General features: G+C 43.0%; 1 protein-coding gene across 1 annotated transcript in view; it reads left to right on the top strand.

Annotated features, from left to right (window-relative positions):
• The first annotated feature begins 606 nt into the window (after window positions 1-606).
• The window catches only part of BTAF1 (B-TFIID TATA-box binding protein associated factor 1), a 54,648-nt gene continuing 33,375 nt past the window's right edge, over window positions 607-21,879 (top strand). The window contains exons 1-5 of the mRNA XM_074159021.1: window positions 607-642; window positions 870-964; window positions 16,210-16,333; window positions 17,370-17,484; window positions 21,306-21,452. Of these exons, the coding sequence (XP_074015122.1) occupies window positions 607-642; window positions 870-964; window positions 16,210-16,333; window positions 17,370-17,484; window positions 21,306-21,452 (517 nt within the window). The remainder of the gene's footprint in view (window positions 643-869; window positions 965-16,209; window positions 16,334-17,369; window positions 17,485-21,305; window positions 21,453-21,879) is intronic.

Here is a 21,879-nt window from a genome sequence, read left to right as displayed (position 1 = left end):
TTTAGAAATCAAATAAGACAGCCGTTAAAATACATGCAAACTATTATGAAAATAATCTTTTTTACCAGACTAGGAGCTGTCAAATGTTATACCTACAGTTAAAGAGAGGCTGGTGGGATCCTAAGCGATACAAATCTACAAAACTTCAGGACACTAAAAACTAACTGGAAAAATAAAACTAGAAGACTAGAACACTTAGAAGATTATGCTATGTCAGGTCTAATCGGGAGGGATTCCACCAGGAAAACTGTGCCTCTGTCATCCACTATTTGCACTGTAGCTGTAGCTGCAGCACTTGGAGACTGCACCATTTTCCCCCTGGGCTCTGGAGGCACACACCAAGCAAGAAAGCAGCAGTTGCTATGAATCTGTGGACTAAGCAATAAGAGTTCACGGGTGGACATAGCTGGCAGCAGGAGGAAAACAAAAATAATTGAGATCCATGCAGGAAGTAATCATCATAACATACCAACTGAATGGAAATTACTGAGTTTTATCTAATTTAGGAAGAGGTTTGAGAGAGTATACTGGCACACAGCAGATATGCAGAGGGGGTTCTTGTATGTGAAAAGTAACAGGAGAAAATGTATGGCTACTCCTTGAAAAATGGATCAAAAGAAAACAAATGTGCAAAAAGGATTGGTATGACATACAGAGCAGGTGAACAGATGCATGGACAAATAAGAATTCGTTTTCGTAGGGTGTAGGAAAAATACTGAGCAGAAGATACAGGTGAATAGTTAAGTAACGATGTGCTTTACATAAATGTCAAGTCAAAATACAAAAATATATGTTGTGAAACTTGAATGTATTGTGTTTCAGTCCAGAATTTATTAGGTAAATAACAGATCGTTCTTTCTGTCTTGCAGATTGTTTTGCTTGGACTGCAGTTTATCATCATTTCAGCAAGTACTCGGTGCATAAAACGCACTACAAATATTTTCCCTGCACTTATTTTTATCAGGTAGGCTAACCCCTATGAAGCTGTTCTAAACAACTTTTATTGCATGTTTGACGTGCGTTCTGCCTTGACTGCTATTAAACCAATGCACAAAATGTTTTTAAGGAACCTAAGAGGAAATAGGGTGTTGGAAATAGCACCTGAGGGTCATTTCAATAATGCTCAGAGCAGGACAGGACTTCTGACTAAGCAAACGCAGAAATATTATCAGGAATGTTTGCTATACATCTGTGTCAACAGCATCGAACACACAAGAAAAATATATCCACCTTCAGCCTGCTCCTCGCCACTCCATACCTCAACCCCCTACCGTTCCTCCCCATGATGTGGCTGAACAGCAGGCAGCCCATCATGCGAAAACACATCACACATGGGACAGGAGCACGCATGTGCCTTGGATCATGGGTCAGGGACCCAGGCAGATGCACCTGCAACACAGGATGGCAGAAAGGAAGGTGCATGTAGTTTTAGAGTACTTGAATAAGAGGGTCTTGGCCTCCAATTAACCCTTGGTATTCTTTGTGTATTCTGCTACAGGAGTCATACTGAGCTCTCTAAAGGTAGCTACTACATCAGAGCCGTGACAGGGAAGAGAAAAATGCATTATCTGGGTCATTGTGTGTAGCACTGTGGCAAAAACCATCTTTGCCACCAAAAATCATAGAATCGTCTAAGTTGGAAGGGACCTTTAAGATCATCTAGTCCAACCATCAACCTAACTCTGATAAAAAAAACCCACAAGCACAAAAAAACCAACCAAACAAAAAAACCCAACAACCCACCACTAAACCATGTCACTAAGCACTATGTCAACCCATCTTCTGAATACCTCCAGGGATGGGGACTCAACCACTTCCCTGGGCAGCCCATTCCAAGGCTTAATAACCCTTTCAGTGTAAACTTTTTTCCTAATATCCAATCTGAACTTCCCCTGGGGCAACTTGAGGGCATTTCCTCTTGTCCTATCACCTGTGACTTGGGAGAAGAGACTGACCCCCCCGGCTACACCCTCCTTGCAGGGAGTTGTAGAGAGCGAGAAGGTCTCCCCTCAGCCTCCTTTTCTCCAGGCTGAACACCCCCAGCTCCCTCAGCTGCTCCTCACAAGACTTGTTCTCCAGACCCCTCACCAGCTCCATTGCCCTTCTCTGGGCCTGCTCCAGCCCCTCAATGTCTTTTTTGTGGTGAGGGGCCCAAAACTGGACACAGCCCTCGAGGTGGAGCCTCACCAGTGCCCAGTACAGGGGGACGATCACCTCCTGAGTCCTACTCACCACGCTGTTCCTGATCCAGGCCAGGATGCCGTTGGCCTTCTTGGCCACCTGGGCACACTGCTGGCTCATGTTCAGCCCACAGTCGACCAACACCCCCAGGTCCTTTTCTGCCGGGCAGCTCCAGCCACTCTGCCCCCAGCCTGTAGCGCTGCAGGGGGTTGGTGTGACCCAAGGGCAGGACCCGGCACTTGGCCTTGTTGAACCTCACACCACTGGCCTTGGCCCATTCATCCAGCCTGTCCAGATCCCTCTTCAAAGCCTTCCTACCCTCCAGCAGGTCAACACTCCCACCCAGCTTGGTGTCATCTGCAAACTTACCGAGGGTGCACTCGATCCCCTCGTCCAGATCATTGATAAAGGTGTTAAAGAGAGCCGGCCCCAATACCGAGCCCTGGGGGACACCACTCGCAACTGGCCACCAAGTGGATTTAACTCCATTCACCACCACTCTCTGGGCCTGGCCTCCAGCCAGTTTTCTACCCAGCGGAGAGTCCTCCCATCCAAGCCATGGGCAGCCAGTTTCTCCAGGAGGTTGCTGTGGGAAACGGTGTCAAAGGCCTTACTAAAGTCCAGGTAAAAAATGTCCACAGCCTTTCCCTCACCCACCAAGCGGGTCACTTTGTCATAGAAGGAGATCAGGTTTGTCAAGCAGGACCTGGCCCTCATGAACCCGTGCTGGCTGGGCCTGATCGCCTGGGTGTCCTTCATAGATTCATAGATTGGTCCAGGCCGGAAGGGACCTCCAAAGGTCATCTAGTCCGACCTCCCCGCAGTCAGCAGGGACACCCCCAACTAGACCAGGTTGCCCAGGGCCTCGTCGAGCTTCACCTTGAATATCTCAAGGGAAGGGGCCTCAACCACCTCCCTGGGCAACCTGTTCCAGTGTTCCACCACCCTCAGAGGAAAGAACTTGTTCCTAGTATCCAATCTAAATCTCCCCTTCTCCAACTTAAAACCATTGCCCCTCGTCCTGTCACTGCAGGCCTTTGTAAACAGACCCTCCCCAGCCTTCCTGTAGGCCCCCCTCAGGAACTGGAAGGCCGCTATGAGGTCTCCCCGGAGCCTCCTTTTCTCCAGGCTGAACAACCCCAGCTCCCTCAGCCTGTCGTCATAGCAGAGGTGCTCCAGCCCCCTGATCATTTTAGTGGCCCTCCTCTGGACCTGCTCCATCAGGTCCATGTCCTTTCTATATTGAGGGCTCCAGACCTGCACACAGTACTCCAGGTGAGGTCTCACCAGAGCAGAGTAAAGTGGCAGAATCACCTCTCTGGATCTGCTGGCAACACTTCTTTTGATGCAGCCCAGGATGTGATTAGCCTTCTGGGCTGCGAGAGCACACTGCCTGCTCATGTCCAGCTTCTCGTCCATCAGCACCCCCAAGTCCCTCTCCTCAGGGCTGCTTTCTAATACCTCATCCCCCAGTCTGTATTTATACTGAGGATTGTTTCTTCCCAGGTGCAGAATCCTGCACTTGCTTTTGTTGAACCTCATGAGGTTCATCTGGGCCCACCTCTCCAGCCTGTCCAGGTCCCTCTGAATGCCATCCCGTTCCTCTGGTGTATCGACAACACCACACAGCTTGGTGTCATCTGCAAACTTGCTGATGGTGCTCTCAATCCCTCTGTCTATGTCTTTGATAAAAATGTTAAACAGTACTGGCCCCAGCATGGACCCTTGAGGGACACCACTTGTCACTGCTCTCCATCTGGACTTAAAGCCATTGAGTACCACCCTCTGGGTGCGACCATCCAGCCAGTTCCTTATCCACTGAACAGTCCACCCATCAAATCCATATCCCTCCAATTTGGCAAGCAGGATGTTGTGAGGAACCGTGTCAAAGGCCTTACAGAAGTCCAGATAGATCACATCCATAGGTTGCCCCTTGTCTACTGACCTAGTCACTTCATCATAGAAGGTCACTAGGTTAGTCAGGCAGGACTTGCCCCTAGTAAAGCCATGTTGGCATTATGTGAGTGCCACATAATGGCACTCAGCATGGTCTGTTCCATGACCTTCCCAGGCACTGAGCTCAGACTGACAGGGCTGGAGTTCCCCCAAAAATGAAGTCTGTGGTTTGCTCTGGCTACATGCAGAGGCCTTGGGCTGTCCCTTATTGCTGGTGTTTGGTGTCCCCTGAAGTTGCTGCTTTAATGCCAGCTGCTAGTCACTGTAGAGCTCCCATCAAAGGACAGGAGAGGGAACAGACAGGAAAGAGACACCCAGGGCAAACCTTATAGACAACTCAAGTATAGGCTGGACCCATGTGGATATGAGTTATTATGCACCACTGTCTTGTTTCTAGAACCATAGAAAGACAGTCAACATGCAGATGATATTAGTGTATCAATTTGGAATGTGCCTGTTAGTGGGAAATGAACGAGTGAACCCACACCTGAAGAGTTAACTACTACAGGGAAAGGGGAGCCATCCAGTACCGAGGCTGGGGGCGAGCAGAAATCCCTTTAGAAAGGTTTGCTGTGAAATACACACCACAATAGGCTTCAGAGCAAAACTTTATCATACAGTATTATGCAAATTCATGTATTTATGCAAGTTTATGCATCGCTTACAGGAAAGAAAAATTATTGTTTTCAGCTTTATCAGATGAAAGGTTACACACATCAGCTAAATTTACATCCCCGTCTAGGATCATTAATTTAAACGAGTAGTCAAAAGCTAATTTCTCAATTCGTATTTCCCTGGGTCTGACCGAAGCCGACAGCAAGCACTTGCACAGCTCGGTGGTCCTTCCCCAGAGCTAAGGTCAGCTGCGGCCGCCCGGGGTACCCGCCTGGCGGAGGGGACTGCCGGCCGCCATCCTGGGGATCTTTTAAGCCCTGTTCTGCTTTGCAGGCCGCCCGGAGCCCCGCCGGGATGGGCTGGCTGCCTCAGAGGAGGCGGCGGGAAGCGAAAGGAAGGCCGTACCGCGAGGAGCGGCCCGGATACCCCCGTGCTGCCTGGGGTGGCGGCGGCGGTTAATAACCCCTTGCGAGTAACCGAAGGAAAGCGCTGCCAACCCACCGCCACCCCCGAGCGCCCAACTCCCCGCGAGCAGGGACGGGGCCGGCCGCCCGCTGGGCCAGGCCCGGCCCCCGGAGGCGGCGGGGCGGTGGGGCCGAGGCTCTGGGCGCGCTGCACGCCGGGAGCCGTAGTCTCCGTGGGCCGAGCGGCTGCGCTGCGGCACCGAGGGGCAGCGCACCTCGGCGGCGCGGGGAGCTCGGCGGGAGCTCGGCGAGTTCCCGGCCGCCCTCTCCCGCCACACTGGCGGGGGTAAGGGCCATCACCCGGTGGACTGACAAGAAAACACGCGTAGTTCGCGGTCCAGTTCCCCTCTTCTCCCCTCGGGGTGAGGCATTAGGGCGCTCTCCTTTGAGCCTCCACCCTTGCAGATAGTACGCCCCGCCGGAGGCCGGCGCACCCCCCAGCCGGCTCGGCAGGCTGCAGGGCCGATCCTGCTTAGTCCAGGCGCTGTGTGCGCCCGCCCTCCTTGTGCTTAGAAGCGCTCCCTCCATTGGCTGTGGCTGGGCGCTCTTGCCAATCAGGAAGCGGCTATCATGGAGGAAGGGAATAAATACAAGATGGCTGCTCATATAAAACCAGGCATTGGGCTTTGCCCCGGCGATGGGGGAATAGAAGCTTTAACTCGTGCTCGGAGGGTTGTGCACCGTTCCCGCCCGCGCTGCTGCCGCCCCCCCAGGGGGAGCGAGACTCTGATAGTTGTCGGCCACAGCTGCGCTCAGCCGCTCCCCGCGGATCACCGGTGGGGCCGAGGCCGGGTGCGGCGCCCGAGAGGCTTGAGCTAGGCCCTGCGCCCTCCTCCCTGGGAGAACGGCGCCGGTCCCCCCCCGCCCCGCCTGCTGTCCCGCCGCTCGCCTCCAGCAAGCCTTAGCTCCGGGCGGCCATGGCCGTCTCCAGGTCGGTAGGAGCCGGGAAGGGGAGGAGAGGGAGGGACGGCAGCGGCGGCCCGGCGTCCCCGGTTCTCCGTGTGGCCTGGCTTGGGGGGGCTGAGGGGGTGGAGAGGGTTGCCCGGTATCCACCCCGCTTCTTGCTTTGGGAGGCTGTGGAGGCTTCGCCAGGGCCTCCGCGCTCCTCGGCGGCGTGGGTCGCCTCTGTGGGGTTTGGGGCTGACTGCGTACCCCGGCGCCTGGGTTTGGTTCCTGGCCCGGAGTGAGCCCTGTCCCTGGGCGCAGGGAAGCTCTCTCCCGTCCCCAGGCCGCAGGGGCTCTGCCTGGGGCGTTTCGGGCTTCCTCCTGGATTCGATGCCTTCGTTTTGTTGGCCAGTCTTTCCTCGGGTTAAAGTGCTAAGGAATAGGGGATAATGATGTCGAGCCTCAAAAACTGGCAACAAACCGTTTTGCCTTTCAGAGAGCTTAGTTGTAAAGTAAGTGATATAAAACAGGCTTCCATGAAGAAAAGTGATAAGTGTGTTCTGGCTCTGCCTCAAGATGTTGGGCAGTATCTGCTTACACACATGTGCGCTGGGGTGTGCCAGCATTTAAAGTACTCACAGATACAGAGGTATGCCTTAATAGAGCTGTTCTATAAAAAATGCTGAGCAGCATTTCTTACCATCTTTTTTGTGTGTGTGAACTGAGCATGTTAAGCTTCCTAATAGGATAGTTGAAAGGAAACCATAAATCCAAATTAACCTTGTGATAGATTAGCCTCAAGTCACGTGTTCGTAGTATCTTTGTACTTCTGAAGTGCTATAACAAAAGTAAATTCTTTTTCTGAAGCTGTGTATGAATAAGTTTACAATTCTATTTAGCGAAGTAAAGGTGTGCATATTTGTAATAGAAATCCATTATTAATCAAAATTTATAGGAGCAATACACTTTTTAAGACTTCTAGTAGCAGGTGTCTTAGCTTGAGCTTTCTAGTTTCTATAAAGTATCCCTTTATCTTATTCTACTTTTATATTTAGCATCTTGTTATATATTAGTTTTACTTTTTTTTTTTTTCCAAAGCTGTTTGTAAGAATCTGGAAGTAGTAAGTATTGCTGTAACAAGACTGCTGTGTACATTAAAATACTACTGTAAGCCATCGTGTAAAATAGAGTACTATTCTAATTATATTAGGTCTGGGACAGTCTGCTTAAATAACTACTAATGTACATGTGATACGAGGGCTAACTGGAATATGAAGATACGTCCTCAGCATACAGCTGAAAAGCTGTGTCTACTGTAAAGATCAGTTTCAAATTCAGCTACCAGTGTTGCTGTATTTCTGTAAAACCATGTGGCTTTAGTGAAAAGCAGTAGTGCTCTATGCAAAGATTTAGTTAACGCCTGTTTAGTCTGGTAACTAACAGGAAAAAAAAATCTGTTTTAGATAAGGCTCCTTCTAAGCTTCACTGTGGAGCACTAAAAAAGTTGGTATGTTAATATGTCACGTGATAGATTGCTTCAGAGTACGGTTTTAAGATCAAAATGTTACACAAGTTGAACATAAGGTATAGAACTTTAATAAAGGTGCTGTAATAGTTGTGTGTGGATATAGAATTGTTTCAAGTCCATATGTAAATTAGGTAAAAGAATTACACATTAAGTGCTGTAACATCCTGGTTATTCCTGATAAGCTCCAATGTTCCTATAATAGTAAGAAGTGATACTGTGTAAATTTGGCCTCATGCATGTTTTTTAATAGATATGGCAAAATCTGTCCATATCCCATTGAAGTTACACGGCAGCTCCTGACACATGAACCTTTTGGCAGCTGTACCATAGGAGCACTGATGATACAATGTCAGTGTAGCCCTTGTAAATAAAAGAAATCTTGTCTTCACCTTTTACTTCAGAACATTTAATTCCTAAGGTTCTTTCTTCTTCAGACATATTACAAATAATTGTTTTGTACACTCTTATACCACATAGCTATGTTTCTGTGAAGGATGTAGTTGTTACAGCTTCTGTACCAGCTCAACTTAATTGTAGAGTTCTGCACTTTTCCTCATTTATATTTTGTGTTTTTGAAGGACCAACATAACACTTCATTGTTGAACGATTCTACCTATACAATCGTGGAGGGTGAGGGAGATGTTGGTTCAAATTAATCTTTCTCCAAGAACCATAGTCTCTGCTGAGTGCATACCAAACACTGATATTAACAAAAAACTTCCTTAGGGTTTGTTCTGTATTGGAACCATATTTTTAAAAAATCTCCATTTTTGGAGGTGGAAGGAGGGATATTTCTGCATTCTCAAAACAACAAATTATCAAGTGGTTGTTTTCCCAGTAAAGTTTAGTTTCTGCTGTTTGGGCAATTGAAAACCTTTCTTAAAACCCTTGTCTGTTCAGGAAAATCTAAACAAATAGAGGGATTATTCTGAAATTTCTCAGAATTAGATTGAGAATTTGGAGCTTTGCTATTAATAAGGTAATCTTAAAAATAATTGTCACTTATTTGTAATCTATTGACAAAAGAGATTCTGATGTTTATTCTGCTTTATATGAGCATACATGCTTGTTTTACCAGATTCTGCTATTACATGGACTGAAAACTGGCTTCTATGTAGCACTTCTGTGGTGATAATGCTAGAAAACAGACCTAAAAGCTGACCAGTAGATACTTCATACCAAAAAATGTTGCAGAATAGTTGCTTCATATATGCTTTTTGGTAGTTTTATGCTGAAAAGACTAACTAATGAATACCATCCTGTAGAAGTATGTATAGGTGAGTGGGAAGGTTAATGTTCTTTCTGTGAATGCGCAAGCTAATTTAGGAGGCTTTATCTCATGTCTCTGGTCTTAAAAGTATATATGAAGTAATATAATGTTTGCATAACTAGAAAAATAAAAATAATTCTTGGTAGTGGAACTGAGAAGGAAAAAAGGAAGAGAAGTTTTGCTTCAGTTTCATTCCAACAAAATATATGAACCAAAAGAATAAATACAATGGCTCACTAATGATCTTTTGTGATACTGTAGTTGAAAAAACAATACTACCAGTTAATGGAAAACGTCAATGCTCATACATTACTCACGGTGATTGAGTTTCAGTGGTAATAGTGTTGATAGTACCTTTCAATACTGAAGAAAACTTTTTTCCAGTTTTTTAATGTGTTCAAAGGTGCCTCCTGTATCATTCCAACACCAAGGCTGTTAATGGCTTTCTACTATTTTTTGAGGGCCTTCACAGTATGAAGGAGAACAAACATGCTTTCAAAATGTGGTGAAAGGCATGAAGCTGGTAAGATACATAAAGTTATCTGTTAAAATTGTTTATTCTTAAAGTTCACCCTGAAATACCTTAAAGGCAACCTCTTCAGGGTATTTTCAAGACAATTCCTTAAGCAAGTATGGGAGAGCATAACAACTTGCTGTTCTTGCAAGCCGTCCTTGATTTGGTCCCTGTAAGTTTAAAACTGATTTCTAGAGTTTTCTGTGGTTTTGTTTACTTGGATTTGTGTATGACTGGTAATATGTAGGTTAGGTACCTAGTTTTTATTTTAAAATAAATAATAATGTCAGAAGGCTGTAATAGTAAAGCTCCTCATGCGTTGCTTTTGGCTTTTGAAGTGTAGGACTGACTTCCTAAGAAGAAATGGCTGCACTGGCTGACACGATTTCTTACATAACACTTCAAGTTTAATACTGCATCATTGGGAGGTTGAAGTTCTTACAAGATGGCAAAATTATCCAAAGTCTCTTTTAGGGGCCCTTTGTACCTTCTAGAAACATTCTTTTGGAGTTACCACAAACTTTCTAAAGAGAGAATTCAGCTTCTGGCTAGTTTGGAAGCTACTATTTCATGACTGCTCTAGTATGAAAAGCAAGAGTTAAACTGAAAAAGTATGTTTTCACAACTACTTAAAGGCATATGCCTGTACCATCAGAACAGGTAAATGCTCTATAGCCGATGAGATTACAGGAGTTCTGAATCAAAAGGGCGTGAAAAAGAATAGTGTAACTCTTCTCTCCTTGATGGAGATTAGCTTGAAGACCAGAGCAGTGCCTTCTGTGTTGCTGTTTGTGGGAGGCAGTGCTGACACAGGGTGGAGGGAAGCAGAAGTACCAAAATGATACCAATACCAATATACCAGTAGTGTCCAAATGAGATAGAGCTGTGAAATTTTGTGGACACTTAACAGACTGAAATAGAAGCTGAAAGTCAGGATTGCACTCTGAGAAGAATTCTAACCTGCTCTAGCAGCTACAACTTGAATTCTTACCAAGGCATTCTTTATATAACTTGTTGATACACTTTTTGTATTATATGTCTTTGCAGCTGTTTTAATTTCCTATTTTTTCTCATAGTTTTTGTAATGTAATTGGTCATACAGTTTTGGGCTGCATTGTTGGATGTAGATACATATGCAATAGTTTACAAATAAAACTTGTACAGCCTGATGCTACTGATCACATATGAAATACACTTTCCATATGGAATTAATTACACTAATTGCAGCATTCAGTTGGCTTCCATATGCAGTATATAATACTTTGACCAGTGTGGTCATAGAGCTCTTGTTTCATCCAAGATGTCCCACTGCTCTATAGGAAACAACAAGATTTCTTCATAACTGTTTACTTCATAGTCTCCCATCTACGAGAAGGAAAATCACAATCCATTCTTTGTGTATCATCACATTTTTTTGTTCTGAATTCTGTTCAGTGATTATTTTTTTTCCTCTTGCTTGCTGATTGTATATTGGAAAGTTGTTTACTTGATTATTTAACAGTTTGTGTGGTTTAGTAGGGGTTGGAGTTTTTTGAGCTGTGAAGGTAACCAAGCTGGGATTTGATCAAATGATGAAACACCATCAAAGCAACAAGAAAAGCAAAGGCATCTCCATTAGAACTTAGATTTGAATTTTACAATGTTAGCCCTTGTCAAGTCTAAATTCTAATTTAGTGGTTTGCTAGGTTTCTCAGCTATTTCTTTATGAAGAAATAGTGCCTGGGAGGAAGCTGCTGGGTGTTGGCATACGATTTATACTTTTAACTCCTAAGAGTACTCCCTTGCCTTCTGATGGGTGCTAGCTAGTGGTTTTCTGAAGAGCTCTAGGCAGAATTTGACATTAGAGTGTTCCAGGGACTATGCCACTAAAAGTTTTTTGTACAATCACACAACTTTATAAGGTTGGAGGATATGCTGGGATAGTTATCAGCTGTTCTGTACCAGTTGGCCTTTACTGTCAGAGACTGCTCCTTGGCCAGTTAAACAGGCTGGTGCACACAGAGATGAAGAGTCCAAGCAGATCACTTCATTGGCAGCAGTGATTGGTTCACTGTCCCTTTCAAGCTTCAACTCATTGAAATCAAGAAATTGGAAGTTTCCCCATTTGAAGCTCTGCAGGGACCCAATCCAGTCAGAATGCTTACACTGGGACCATCAGGATCTTTATACAATTCACATGTCGTCTTTTGGAAACATTTTGGAGATACTGTTGATAACCTCTGTATCCTGACCTGGTCATTAACTATCCCGCTACTAGCTTTCTGATGCCTCTCTAGCTGAAGGGCTTTCAGGTTGACATCATCTGGTTTCCACAGGAGTGTCATAAGGCTCACTTTAAATATTATAACTGTCCCTTCAAATGGAGATAAGCCCTCTGTTTGGAGACCTATCTTTGGGCAGCAAAGAGCTGAAGACTAGCATGAAAAACAGAACAGGTCCTTTGTTGCAATATTTGCCTACTGTGCCATATCTTAGTTCAATGCTGAATATGCAAAACTGATTGGAAAGCAGACTAGAACATAAAATCACCTAGCTACCTGGAGAGTGCCACTGAGTTAGTTGTCGTGGCTCTTTTGAAAGTACTTGCTCTTGTGTTTGTCCATTGTCTTTTTTTATTATTTTTTATTTGTAGTCTTTGCTGTGATAATGCACTGGAAGAGGAAAAGGCTTGTTATGTTTAGTGACTGGGTGTCAATAATAGTTTCTATGTACTTTTAGTCACAAAACACACTTTAGTTAACTGAACTCAGCCTGTATACATAATCATTCTGCATAACAGCGTTGATTAGAGAGATGATATTCCTCCTTATGACAGTGAACCTTGCTATTCTGATTAATAGCAACACAAATAAAATTTACTGTTAGAATTCTTGTTGCCTGCAATCTTTCTCTAAGAATTAATATTTTTTTTTTTCAGGATTGTTAGATAAAATTGTTTGAGTGGTAGTAGTCTAGTGGTGGAAGTCTGGTCCAATTTGGGATGGCTGCTCCACTTGACATCCTGATCATAGCCCTCCTGATTATTCTTGAGTATCTCTCAGGTGGTTCTATTCTGAAAGTAAGAATTCAAGCTTTAATCTTTTCAAAATTAGTGTGCTTTAATGAAGTGCTCTGGGTTTGACTTGGAATATTTGTGTGGGGAGGATTTGCTTGCCTAATTGTAGAATGGTTCAGGTTGGAAGGGACCTTAAAGCCCACCCAGTACCACCCCCTGTCCTGGGCGGGGACACCTCCCACCAGACCAGGTTGCTCAAAGCCCCGTCCAGCCTGGCCTTGAACCCCTCCAGGGACGGGGCAGCCACAGCTTCTCTGGGCAACCTGGGCCAGGCTCTCACCACCCTCACAGGAAAGAATTTCTTCCTGAGATCTCATCTGAATCTCCCCTCTTTCAGTTTAAAACCGCTACCCCTCGTTCTACGGCTACACTCCCTCATAAAGAGTCCCTCCCCAGCTCTCCTGTAGGCCCCTAAGGCTGCTATGAGGTCTCCCCGGAGCCTTCTCTTCTCCAGGCTGAACAACCCCAGCTCTCTCATCCTGTCTTCATAGGGGAGATGCTCCAGCCCTCTGATCATCTTTGTGGCCCTCCTTTGGACCCGTTCCAACAGGTCCATGTCCTTCCTGTGCCGAGAACTCCAGAGCTGGACACAGTATCCCAGGTGGGGTCTCCGCAGCGCAGAGTAGAGGGGTAGAATCGCCTCCCACGACCTGCTGGCCACACTTCTTCTGATGCAGCCCAGGATGTGGTTGGCCTTCTGGGCTGCCAGTGCACACTGCCTGCTCACATTGAGCTTCTCATCCACCAACACCCATCCCCAAGTCCTTCTTGTCAGGGCTGCTCTCAAACTATTCTCTGCCCAACCTGTATTTGTGTTTGGGATTGCCCTGACCCAGGTGCAGGACCTTGCACTTTGCCTGGTTGAACTTCACGAGGTTTGCACCTAGGTCTGGTGCCGGTTTAGGTGACACAATGTCTCCTTGCCCCTTCAGAATGATGTGAGCCATGCAGTGCTTTGCTTATGGCACTGTCTAGCATGAGCGACAGAACCACATGCTGTTAGAAAGCTCTTAGTTCTCTTTGCCTTTAAGAACTAGTTTAGAGACTGTAAGTTTGTTCTGAGAATGAAAACCTTGTCAGAACATAGGAAATTTCTTTCCAGACTGCAGGTCCTCAAAATTAAATCACTTAGAATTTTTACTGTGTTTTTGTTCTTAATGAAACTAAGAATGAAAGTTGTAATTAAAAAAAAAAAAAAAAAAGAAAAGCACTGCTTCTCAGTGGCAACTGTCTCAATGCTGCCCTTCTTACTAGAGCTGGAGTGTTCAGGCTCTGCCATACTCTGCTGCAGCAACACCAGAACTTAATTTAAGAATCTTAATACCTTGAAAATATTACCTGTTTGGGAATTGTACATCAGGGAAGTCTGGTGGAGGGAAAGGAAGAATGATTAGTGTGACCAGGAGTACTGTTAGTCAGATATTGTTAGCTCTGTTTGCTAATCTTGTTCCATTTATTTTCCCGGGGTTGAACACTGAAACCTTCCTATGCTGATGTGAGACAGTAGAAAGATTTTTTGTTTGTTTGTTTGTTTTGCATTTGTGTGTAAGTTAAGCGTATTACAATTTAAAATTACAAACTACAAACCAGGCATACTGTAGGTTAAAAAAAAAAGCAAAACAACAATACACAAACAACTGTATTTTGTAGGTAATAGCTTCAAAAAGTTGTGGGTTTTAGGAGTGAATAGTTAGTGTTGTAACTAAGATTGGAATAAAAGTTGAGGTTTTTTGAGGGTAGGCTGTCACAGTGGTTTCCTACTGTTTTGACACATGAAGAGTTCTAGCTGAGGAAGTGGTCTAAGTTGCATGTTCTGCTTGACTTTAGAGATGAAAAAAGATACTTTGATAGTTAAAAGAGTGGGTGGTGCTAAATGGCAAACTGTATGGAATGCTGACGTTTCATAGAGAGACGAAGAATGAAAGGGGTGAGTTTAAGAATGAGAGAACAAGCAAGTTAGAGCAAGCTGTGGTTGCTCTGCAAGCTAGCATATTTTGTATTGGATAATACTGAGTGCTGCAAATCAGGTTGGGTTATTAGTGTCAAATGTACTAGGGAAAAAATACTGGTAAACAACTAAGTATCTGGTATGTTCCTCCTGACTAGTCGACTAGCAGTGATTTGGAAGAGTTGGATCTATAAAGCTTTTGCTTTCCTTGACTGTCTAATGACACGAAAGTTCTGGTTTAGATATGTTCGGGTTTTCATTTTTGTGCAACTTTAAATCAATTCGCTAACTAGTAAATCACAGCAATTGAAACTGCAGTTCTATCTACAGAAATTGAAATGGACTCACCTATTTTAGTAGTAGGAAGAGAATTATTTCAAAGCTGGCAAATACCAGAAGTGTGTCTAAAATACTGGAATTATTTGAAATACTTTCAGTTAGAAATTATTTTTTTATCTAATGACTATTTAATCTAGTACCTCCAGTTGTTACAACATTTGGGTTTTGGAACTTTATTTCTGTGATGTTACTACCTTGGCTCTGTAGCACTTCTTTTTCTAATGCATTGTGACACATTAATAAGATATTCTCAGGAATAACTGTGTTTTAAGTGTCAAAGAAAATACAAAATCCAGTGATGGTGGAAAGAGGGAATTTTGTGTTTTAAATGATTGGAACTAATGTTAAAGGCAATTTTGGTGAAATGTAATTAGTGGCAATGGACTAACAGGCAAAAACATTTGTCCAGTGTTTGCTCAAACCTAGGATTTATGAGGAAGGGGTGTCTGTATCCTTATTTTGTTAGGCTGAACTAGGTGAGTTTTACTGCTGTGTAAATTCCAACTTTATATTGTTGCAATATTTGGAGGAGGTTTTTTTATGATTAAGGCTAGACGGGACAATTCTGATTGTACTATATGGACAGATTCTAGACTTGCATTCAGTCAGTAATAACCTCATACTGCCCAGGAACTAATGGATAAATGAGGCACCCTGTAAAGACAGTTCTAACTGTCCCACTTACAGTGGAGCGAATAATGAAAGCTTGTTACTTCCATCATTGATTTGATTAGGTAGTTGCTATGTAATGACTTTCTTACTCAGTAACTCTAAAAAAGAAATAAGCTAACTATTCTGAAAATAAATCATCAGGTCTCTTTCATTACATACAGAGTTACTGTGAAAACAGATCTGCTGATTATATTCCTGTATTTCATGGGAAGACCAGAAGTATCGGATTATTTCAAAGCTGTAAATACAACAACAGGTTTGGTCTAATATATTCCAGGTAGTTAGGGGAAAAATATGTGACAAGTAGAAAATTGTGAAATCCTGGAAAAGCAAAGTTTGATATTATAGATCGCAGGCTATGTCTTCAAAAGAAATGATAATGCACAATACGAGCAGTGAAGCCCTTTGCTTTCTCTTATCAGACAGAATTTGCTAAAGATCATTTACAACTTAACAGTATTTGTTCTGTGATTGAAAATGCTCTTATCTTGAACAATAAAGAAGGGAACAATTTAATTTTTTCTTGCAACTGCAGTTTTTTTTTAAACTAATGTTTTTAACAATTTGTCTTTTGTTTTTGCTTACCAAATTAAGTGTGCTTTTAAGAGCTATGCTTAATACTAGGAAAAAGTACATTTGTCACCCAGTCAACTGATACTCTCCAGGCAAACATTTATTCTGTTTGCATTAGATAAACTGAAAGATATGGGGGAATATTAATAGAGATGGGTAGCTGAACTATGAATAGTGTAACATTTTTGGGTTTTGTCAATCGTGTTTAGGCTTGATCGTCTCTTTATTTTACTGGACACCGGTACAACACCAGTAACAAGAAAAGCAGCTGCACAGCAACTTGGGGAAGTAGTGAAACTGCACCCTCATGAACTGAATAATCTCTTATCTAAAGTAAGCATCTCTTTTTTTTTTTTTTCCCCGTACTTTAATGGCGAGAATAAAACTAGTTTAAATGGGGTGTGGGTTCTGTGGGAAGAAGAAAAAGCGGAGTAGTCTTGTGTTCTCATAAAAAAGGAGACTGAAGAAAATTAGGAGACTACTTCTGTTAGGAGACTATTTCTGCTATTTTGTCAGCCTCTGAAATGGTTACATAAGTGAAGCTTCACTTTGCAGTCAGTATTGATATTCAATGTTTGCTGTAAGTTTATATTTCCTTCTATAAAGATAAGCTGCCTTATAAAAATTTCTGCTCCTGCCTTTAAAGATTGTTACTTGTGTGATACAGCATTAAAAACATAGGAGGCTGCATGTCTTTAAAGGGGCTGGGAAATGGAAAGAGTTTTCCATTAGTTTGAGACTTCAGTCTGGCCTAGTCTAGTAAAACCACCAGAAATAGGCTGTATCTGACAGCTGGAGATGGCTGAGTGACCTCAATTCTGCTCTTATTGAACAGGTGCCCTCGCCACAATTGGTGGTATCAACAGAGTGGCCAAGGAATCATGAATGTCAAACCACTTTCAGAGAAAGAAGTAGTTTTTCCAGAATTGAGACATAGTTGTAAATTGATTTAGAGGAACATGTTGCTTCAAGTGACCCATGTTGTTGCTCTTCTTGGGTTAAATGACTTCAGAGTTTTAAGGACTATTAATCTCTTTTGAACACTTCCTTTTAGAAAGCAAAACCCAAAAGTCTCAAGCCTTGTTCAGTACTGGGAGGAAATCAAGATTGAGTTTGACTGATGGGACTGAATATATCTTATAAATTCTGAATGTCTGGCTGTGGCAAGAGCTCTACTAAGCAGTGAGCAATATAGAGAAGGCTACTTGCATTTCTTTGGTTTGTTTTCTTGTCTTTTGTTTTTGTAGTTTGAATGTTGTCTTAATCCATAGCAGCAAAAATAAATGTTAAAACATAGAGCATAACAAATGATGGATTTTCTGAAAGTATGTTTTAAGCAAATCTTTATTTTATTAATCTCTCCCTAAAGGTGTTGGTGTATTTAAGAAGTACGAATTGGGATACTCGTATTGCAGCTGGCCAGGCTGTTGAAGCAATAGTGAAAAATGTACCCGAGTGGAATCCAACTCCAAGATCAAGACAAGGTGCTTCTTAAATGAATTATGTGGAATTCATTGGTTATCTGATGCAAACTGTCTTTGATATGAGACTTTTCAAGGCAACCATGTCATTCTGGTTTTTTATGAGCATAGACTTCTGGCTTTAGATGTTCATATTCAGTTACAGTGATGTGCCTGACCTTTGTTTCTTCTAAGATTCCCATGGTTGTGCTCTGTGCCCTCATAAAGCTTTTATAAATAAAAAGAATAATAACTGGGAAAATGGCCAAACTTTTAACCAATCAACTTCGTCATGTTATTTTTGCAGACACTCTTTCTTCTCTGTTCCCTTGCTAAAAGCACCTTCTGAGGGAGCTTGCTGGAGTCTATTCTGTTTGTACTCACTCTGCATCTGAAATTCATGTTAGGGGTGTCAGAGTTGTTTTTATTGTCAACTTATGGATCTGTTGTCAGTGATTTTGTCTAAACCTCTTGGCACTATGTTCACAACCGTATGTGGCACAGGTTCCAGAAATTCAGTAACAGTAAAAAAAAAAAACCAAACCGAAACACAAAACCCAAAAAAACCCCCCAAACCCAACCAAACAAAAAACCCACCCCAAAACCCAAACAGAAAACAAACACACAACCCAAAACAAAAAAAACCCTCCAACAAAGCCACTACCCAAAACAACAAAATTTATATCTGTTTTGTGGTGACCTCATATTTGTTTATTTCAGATCCTCCAGGTTCTGTTGCTATAGGATTTGACAAGCAAGTTCTGCATTTGCCTTAATGATTTTTATAAGCTGTTGTACTTGGTCTCCTCCAACAACTTGGCTCCACATTGAAGAGTTGCAGTCTCTTCAGTCTTTTTCTCCCAAGCCAGCTGCTTTGTCTTTTAGATAACTTTATTTGTCCTTCTCTGTGCTCTTTCTTACTCATGTCCTCCTTGAGAGACACTGTGTGCGGTTCTGTGCATCTCCATCCCTAGAGTACTGATATTTATACATGGTGACAAAATGATGCACTTTGTCATGTTTTCAGTGTCCTTCTTGATGATACCCAGTACTTAGTTGGCTGTTTTGCCTATCACTGTCCAATGAAGACAGAACTGTTATAAGTGCCTCCAAGATCTTTATTAAGTGCCAGTTCTGAATTCAGTGTTGCGTAGGGATGATTTAGGTTATTAATTTTGCACCTTATCTGCCTCTTTGCCCATTTAGTCTGCTCTGAGATTCCTCCTAGGATTCCTTAGTGCCATTGTGACTTTTGGTTACCCAAAAGAGCTTCATGTAATCTACATGCTTGGAGAAGAGTGTGTAGTGAAATCTCCTTACCATTGCTAAAGACTAATAGAATTGGTTCCAGCACTGATCCCTGAAGGACTCCAAAGCTAACTTTTATCCTTTTTAACCACCTTTCAGTGTGTGAAAGGATGTTTTCCCCAATTCTGTGGTAACTTAGTTCCTTTGTGGTTTCTTTTTTTAATATGAAACCTTGCCAAAAGCTTTTATATGTCCATTGCACCCCCTCTATCCACTTGTTAAAGCTTTTCAAGGACATTGATAATGAAGTTAATGAGAGGGTTGGTTTGTTTCAGGAGGCATCCTGAGTTTCCTGGTAAATCAGATGTATTCATATACTTTATAACTTTATTTATAGATTCTACTGTCTTACCAAAGATAGAAGTTAATTTCACTAGCCTAGTTCCAAGAATTATTTACAGCACTCCTTTTGTACTTGGAAATTGGGCAACCTCTCAGTCTTTGAGTACAGCAGATTCTTTCGAATGCATTGCCTCTGTACTCGGCGCTGGTGAGGCCTCACCTCGAGTACTGTGTTCAGTTCAGGTTGTGGGAGTTTGTTTTGGTTTTGGTGTTGGTGTTGGTGTTCTGGGATTTTTTGGGTGTGTTTTTTTTTTTTTTTGTTGGTTGGACTTGATCTCAAAGGTCCCATCCAACCAAAAATATTCTGTGATTGTCCAATTCTTGCATATCTATCAGATATGAAATGGAAAAGGTAATTATTTGTGTTTGAGAAGAAGGTACCATTTGATAGGGCTAACTGCCTATGCAGACATTCGTTTCTTTTATTTCAGTTAAACTGTTTGATGTAGTAGTCAAATATGCAGGTTTTACAGTGGCCTGGTTGTGTTTAGGTTCTCAGGCTTGCTATAAATCATTTATCTTTATGCAAATGTCTAACGAAATGTTAACTTCAGGTCTGAAGAAATGTAGGTGGTGTTTATATTGTACAGTGTTCTGTGCACTCTAGACTCATTCTACTGTAAATGCACAAACTGTCATAAATAAGTGTGAGTGTGGGATGTAACAGACCAAACTAAACGTTGTATTTCCTGTAGGCAACAATTGTATTTATACTGCTGGTTGTAATTCAGGATGTAAGCGTGCTGGATTATGTAGGAATATCCAGTCTTTTTGGATACTAAGCAGCATGTGACTAGGAGCCACAAAACACACTATTGTTTGAATGTTGAGGGAAGGGAATACTTTGGAAGCGAATTCATAGCTAGGAAATGATAAGACACCTTTGTGAGGAACAAATCTCTTCCGTAGCAGTATTGAACCACACTGTACCTGCAGTCTTCCGCAGCTCTTGGTGGCTGACTTTCTTCCATGCCTGTAAAGACTACTGTCCAGCTTCCATACCAAGGATGCTTGGCTGTTGGTGGTATGATACAGTATTGGCATGATAATTGTTCAAACTATTTGTGAGCCATATGCAGTTCAAATGGCAAGTTGGCCATATGTGTACAGAGAAGACCTAGTGGTATGTCAATGTCACAACAACCCCAGGCAATGCTACAGGCTTGGGGAAGAGTGGCTGGAAAGCTGCCCAGCAGAAAAGGACCTGGGGGTGTTGGTGGACAGCCGGCTTAACGTGAGCCAGCCGTGTGCCCAGGTGGCCAAGAAGGCCAACGGCATCCCGGCCTGTATCAGGAATAGCTGGGCCAGCAGGAGTAGGGAAGTGATGGTGCCTCTGTACTCGGCACCGGTGAGGCCTCACCTTGAGCGCTGTGTCCAGTTCTGGGCCCCTCACTACAGGAAGGACATTGAGCTGCTGGACCGTGTCCAGAGGAGAGCCACCAAGCTGGTGGGGGGTCTAGAGAACAAGTCATACGAGGAGAGGCTGAGGGAACTGGGCATGTTTAGTTTGGAGAAGAGGAGGCTGAGGGGAGACCTCATTGCCCTCTACAACTCCCTGAAAGGAGGGTGTAGAGAGCTGGGCGTTGGCCTCTTCTCCCAAGGGAATAAAGACAGGACCAGAGGAAATGGTCTGAAGTTGCGGCAGGGGAGGTTTACATTAGATATTAGGAAGCACTGCTTTACCGAGAGAGCGGTCAGGCACTGGAACAGCCTGCCCAGGGAGGTGGTGGAGTCGCCATCCCTGGAGATATTTAAGAAACGTTTAGACGTGGCTCTCCAGGGCATGCTCTAGTGCCCGAGATTGTTGGTTTGTGTCTGTTTGTGGGTGGGTGTGCTGTGTGGTGTTTTGTGGGTTTTTTGTGTGTGTGTGTTTTTTCTTTGTGTGGTTGGACTCGATGATCTCAAAGGTCCCATGCAACCATGAAGATTCTGTGATTCTATGTCCAGGTTTTAAAAAGCTAAATTTATCAAGGGGAGAACATTTAAAATATTTTCTACTCAATTAAGTGTGTTAAGTGAGCTTTTTCAGTCTTTGCGAAACAGAGCCTTTACACTTTGTGAATCAAAATGCTGTATGTCTGATGATTCCTTTGGAGGAGAGACATTATTTCTTCCTCTTGCTTAATCTTGTGTCAGAATTTTGAACAAAAACTTCATCACGTTCTCCTTAATATTATTTTCAATGTCCTATCTAGAACCAGGCTCAGAAAGTCCTATGGAAGATTCACCTTCAACAGATCGGTTGCGTTTTGACAGATTTGATATATGTCGGTTGTTAAAACATGGTGCATCTCTTCTTGGATCTGCTGGTGCAGAATTTGAAGTCCAAGATGATAAATCAGGTATATCTTTATATTTTACTTGCAGATGAGAAAACTTACCGATTTGAAAAAGTTTGTTACGGCGATATTATGAGTCTAGTCATCCATGGTTTCTCAGAATGCTAGGAAATAACCAAAGAAAATATTCCCCAACAAAACTGTTTTGTGTTAAGTTAAATGACTTTTTTAGGGGTTGTGTATTGTTTGGTTTTTCTTTCTTTTATCAGAATTAGTATGTGTACAGGGGGAAGAGGAGAGTGGAAACCTGAAAGAGGAAGCAGAAAAAGCAATATTACAGACTCCTGTAGAATTTTTATAGACTTTTTAACAGGTGCGGGAGCTATCACCACTTTTTCTTCATTAAAACAGAGTTCCTAAATATAGTAGTAGGATGTGGCTTATTTAAAAGCTGGAAGGTTTCAAGTATAGAAAGATTGTGTGAAAAATA

The sequence above is a fragment of the Numenius arquata genome, chromosome 15 (assembly GCF_964106895.1).
Source record: "Numenius arquata chromosome 15, bNumArq3.hap1.1, whole genome shotgun sequence".
Lineage (NCBI taxonomy): Eukaryota > Metazoa > Chordata > Aves > Charadriiformes > Scolopacidae > Numenius > Numenius arquata.
Note: the sequence above shows the minus strand (reverse complement) of the source record. Positions and strands in the feature narration are given on the sequence as shown.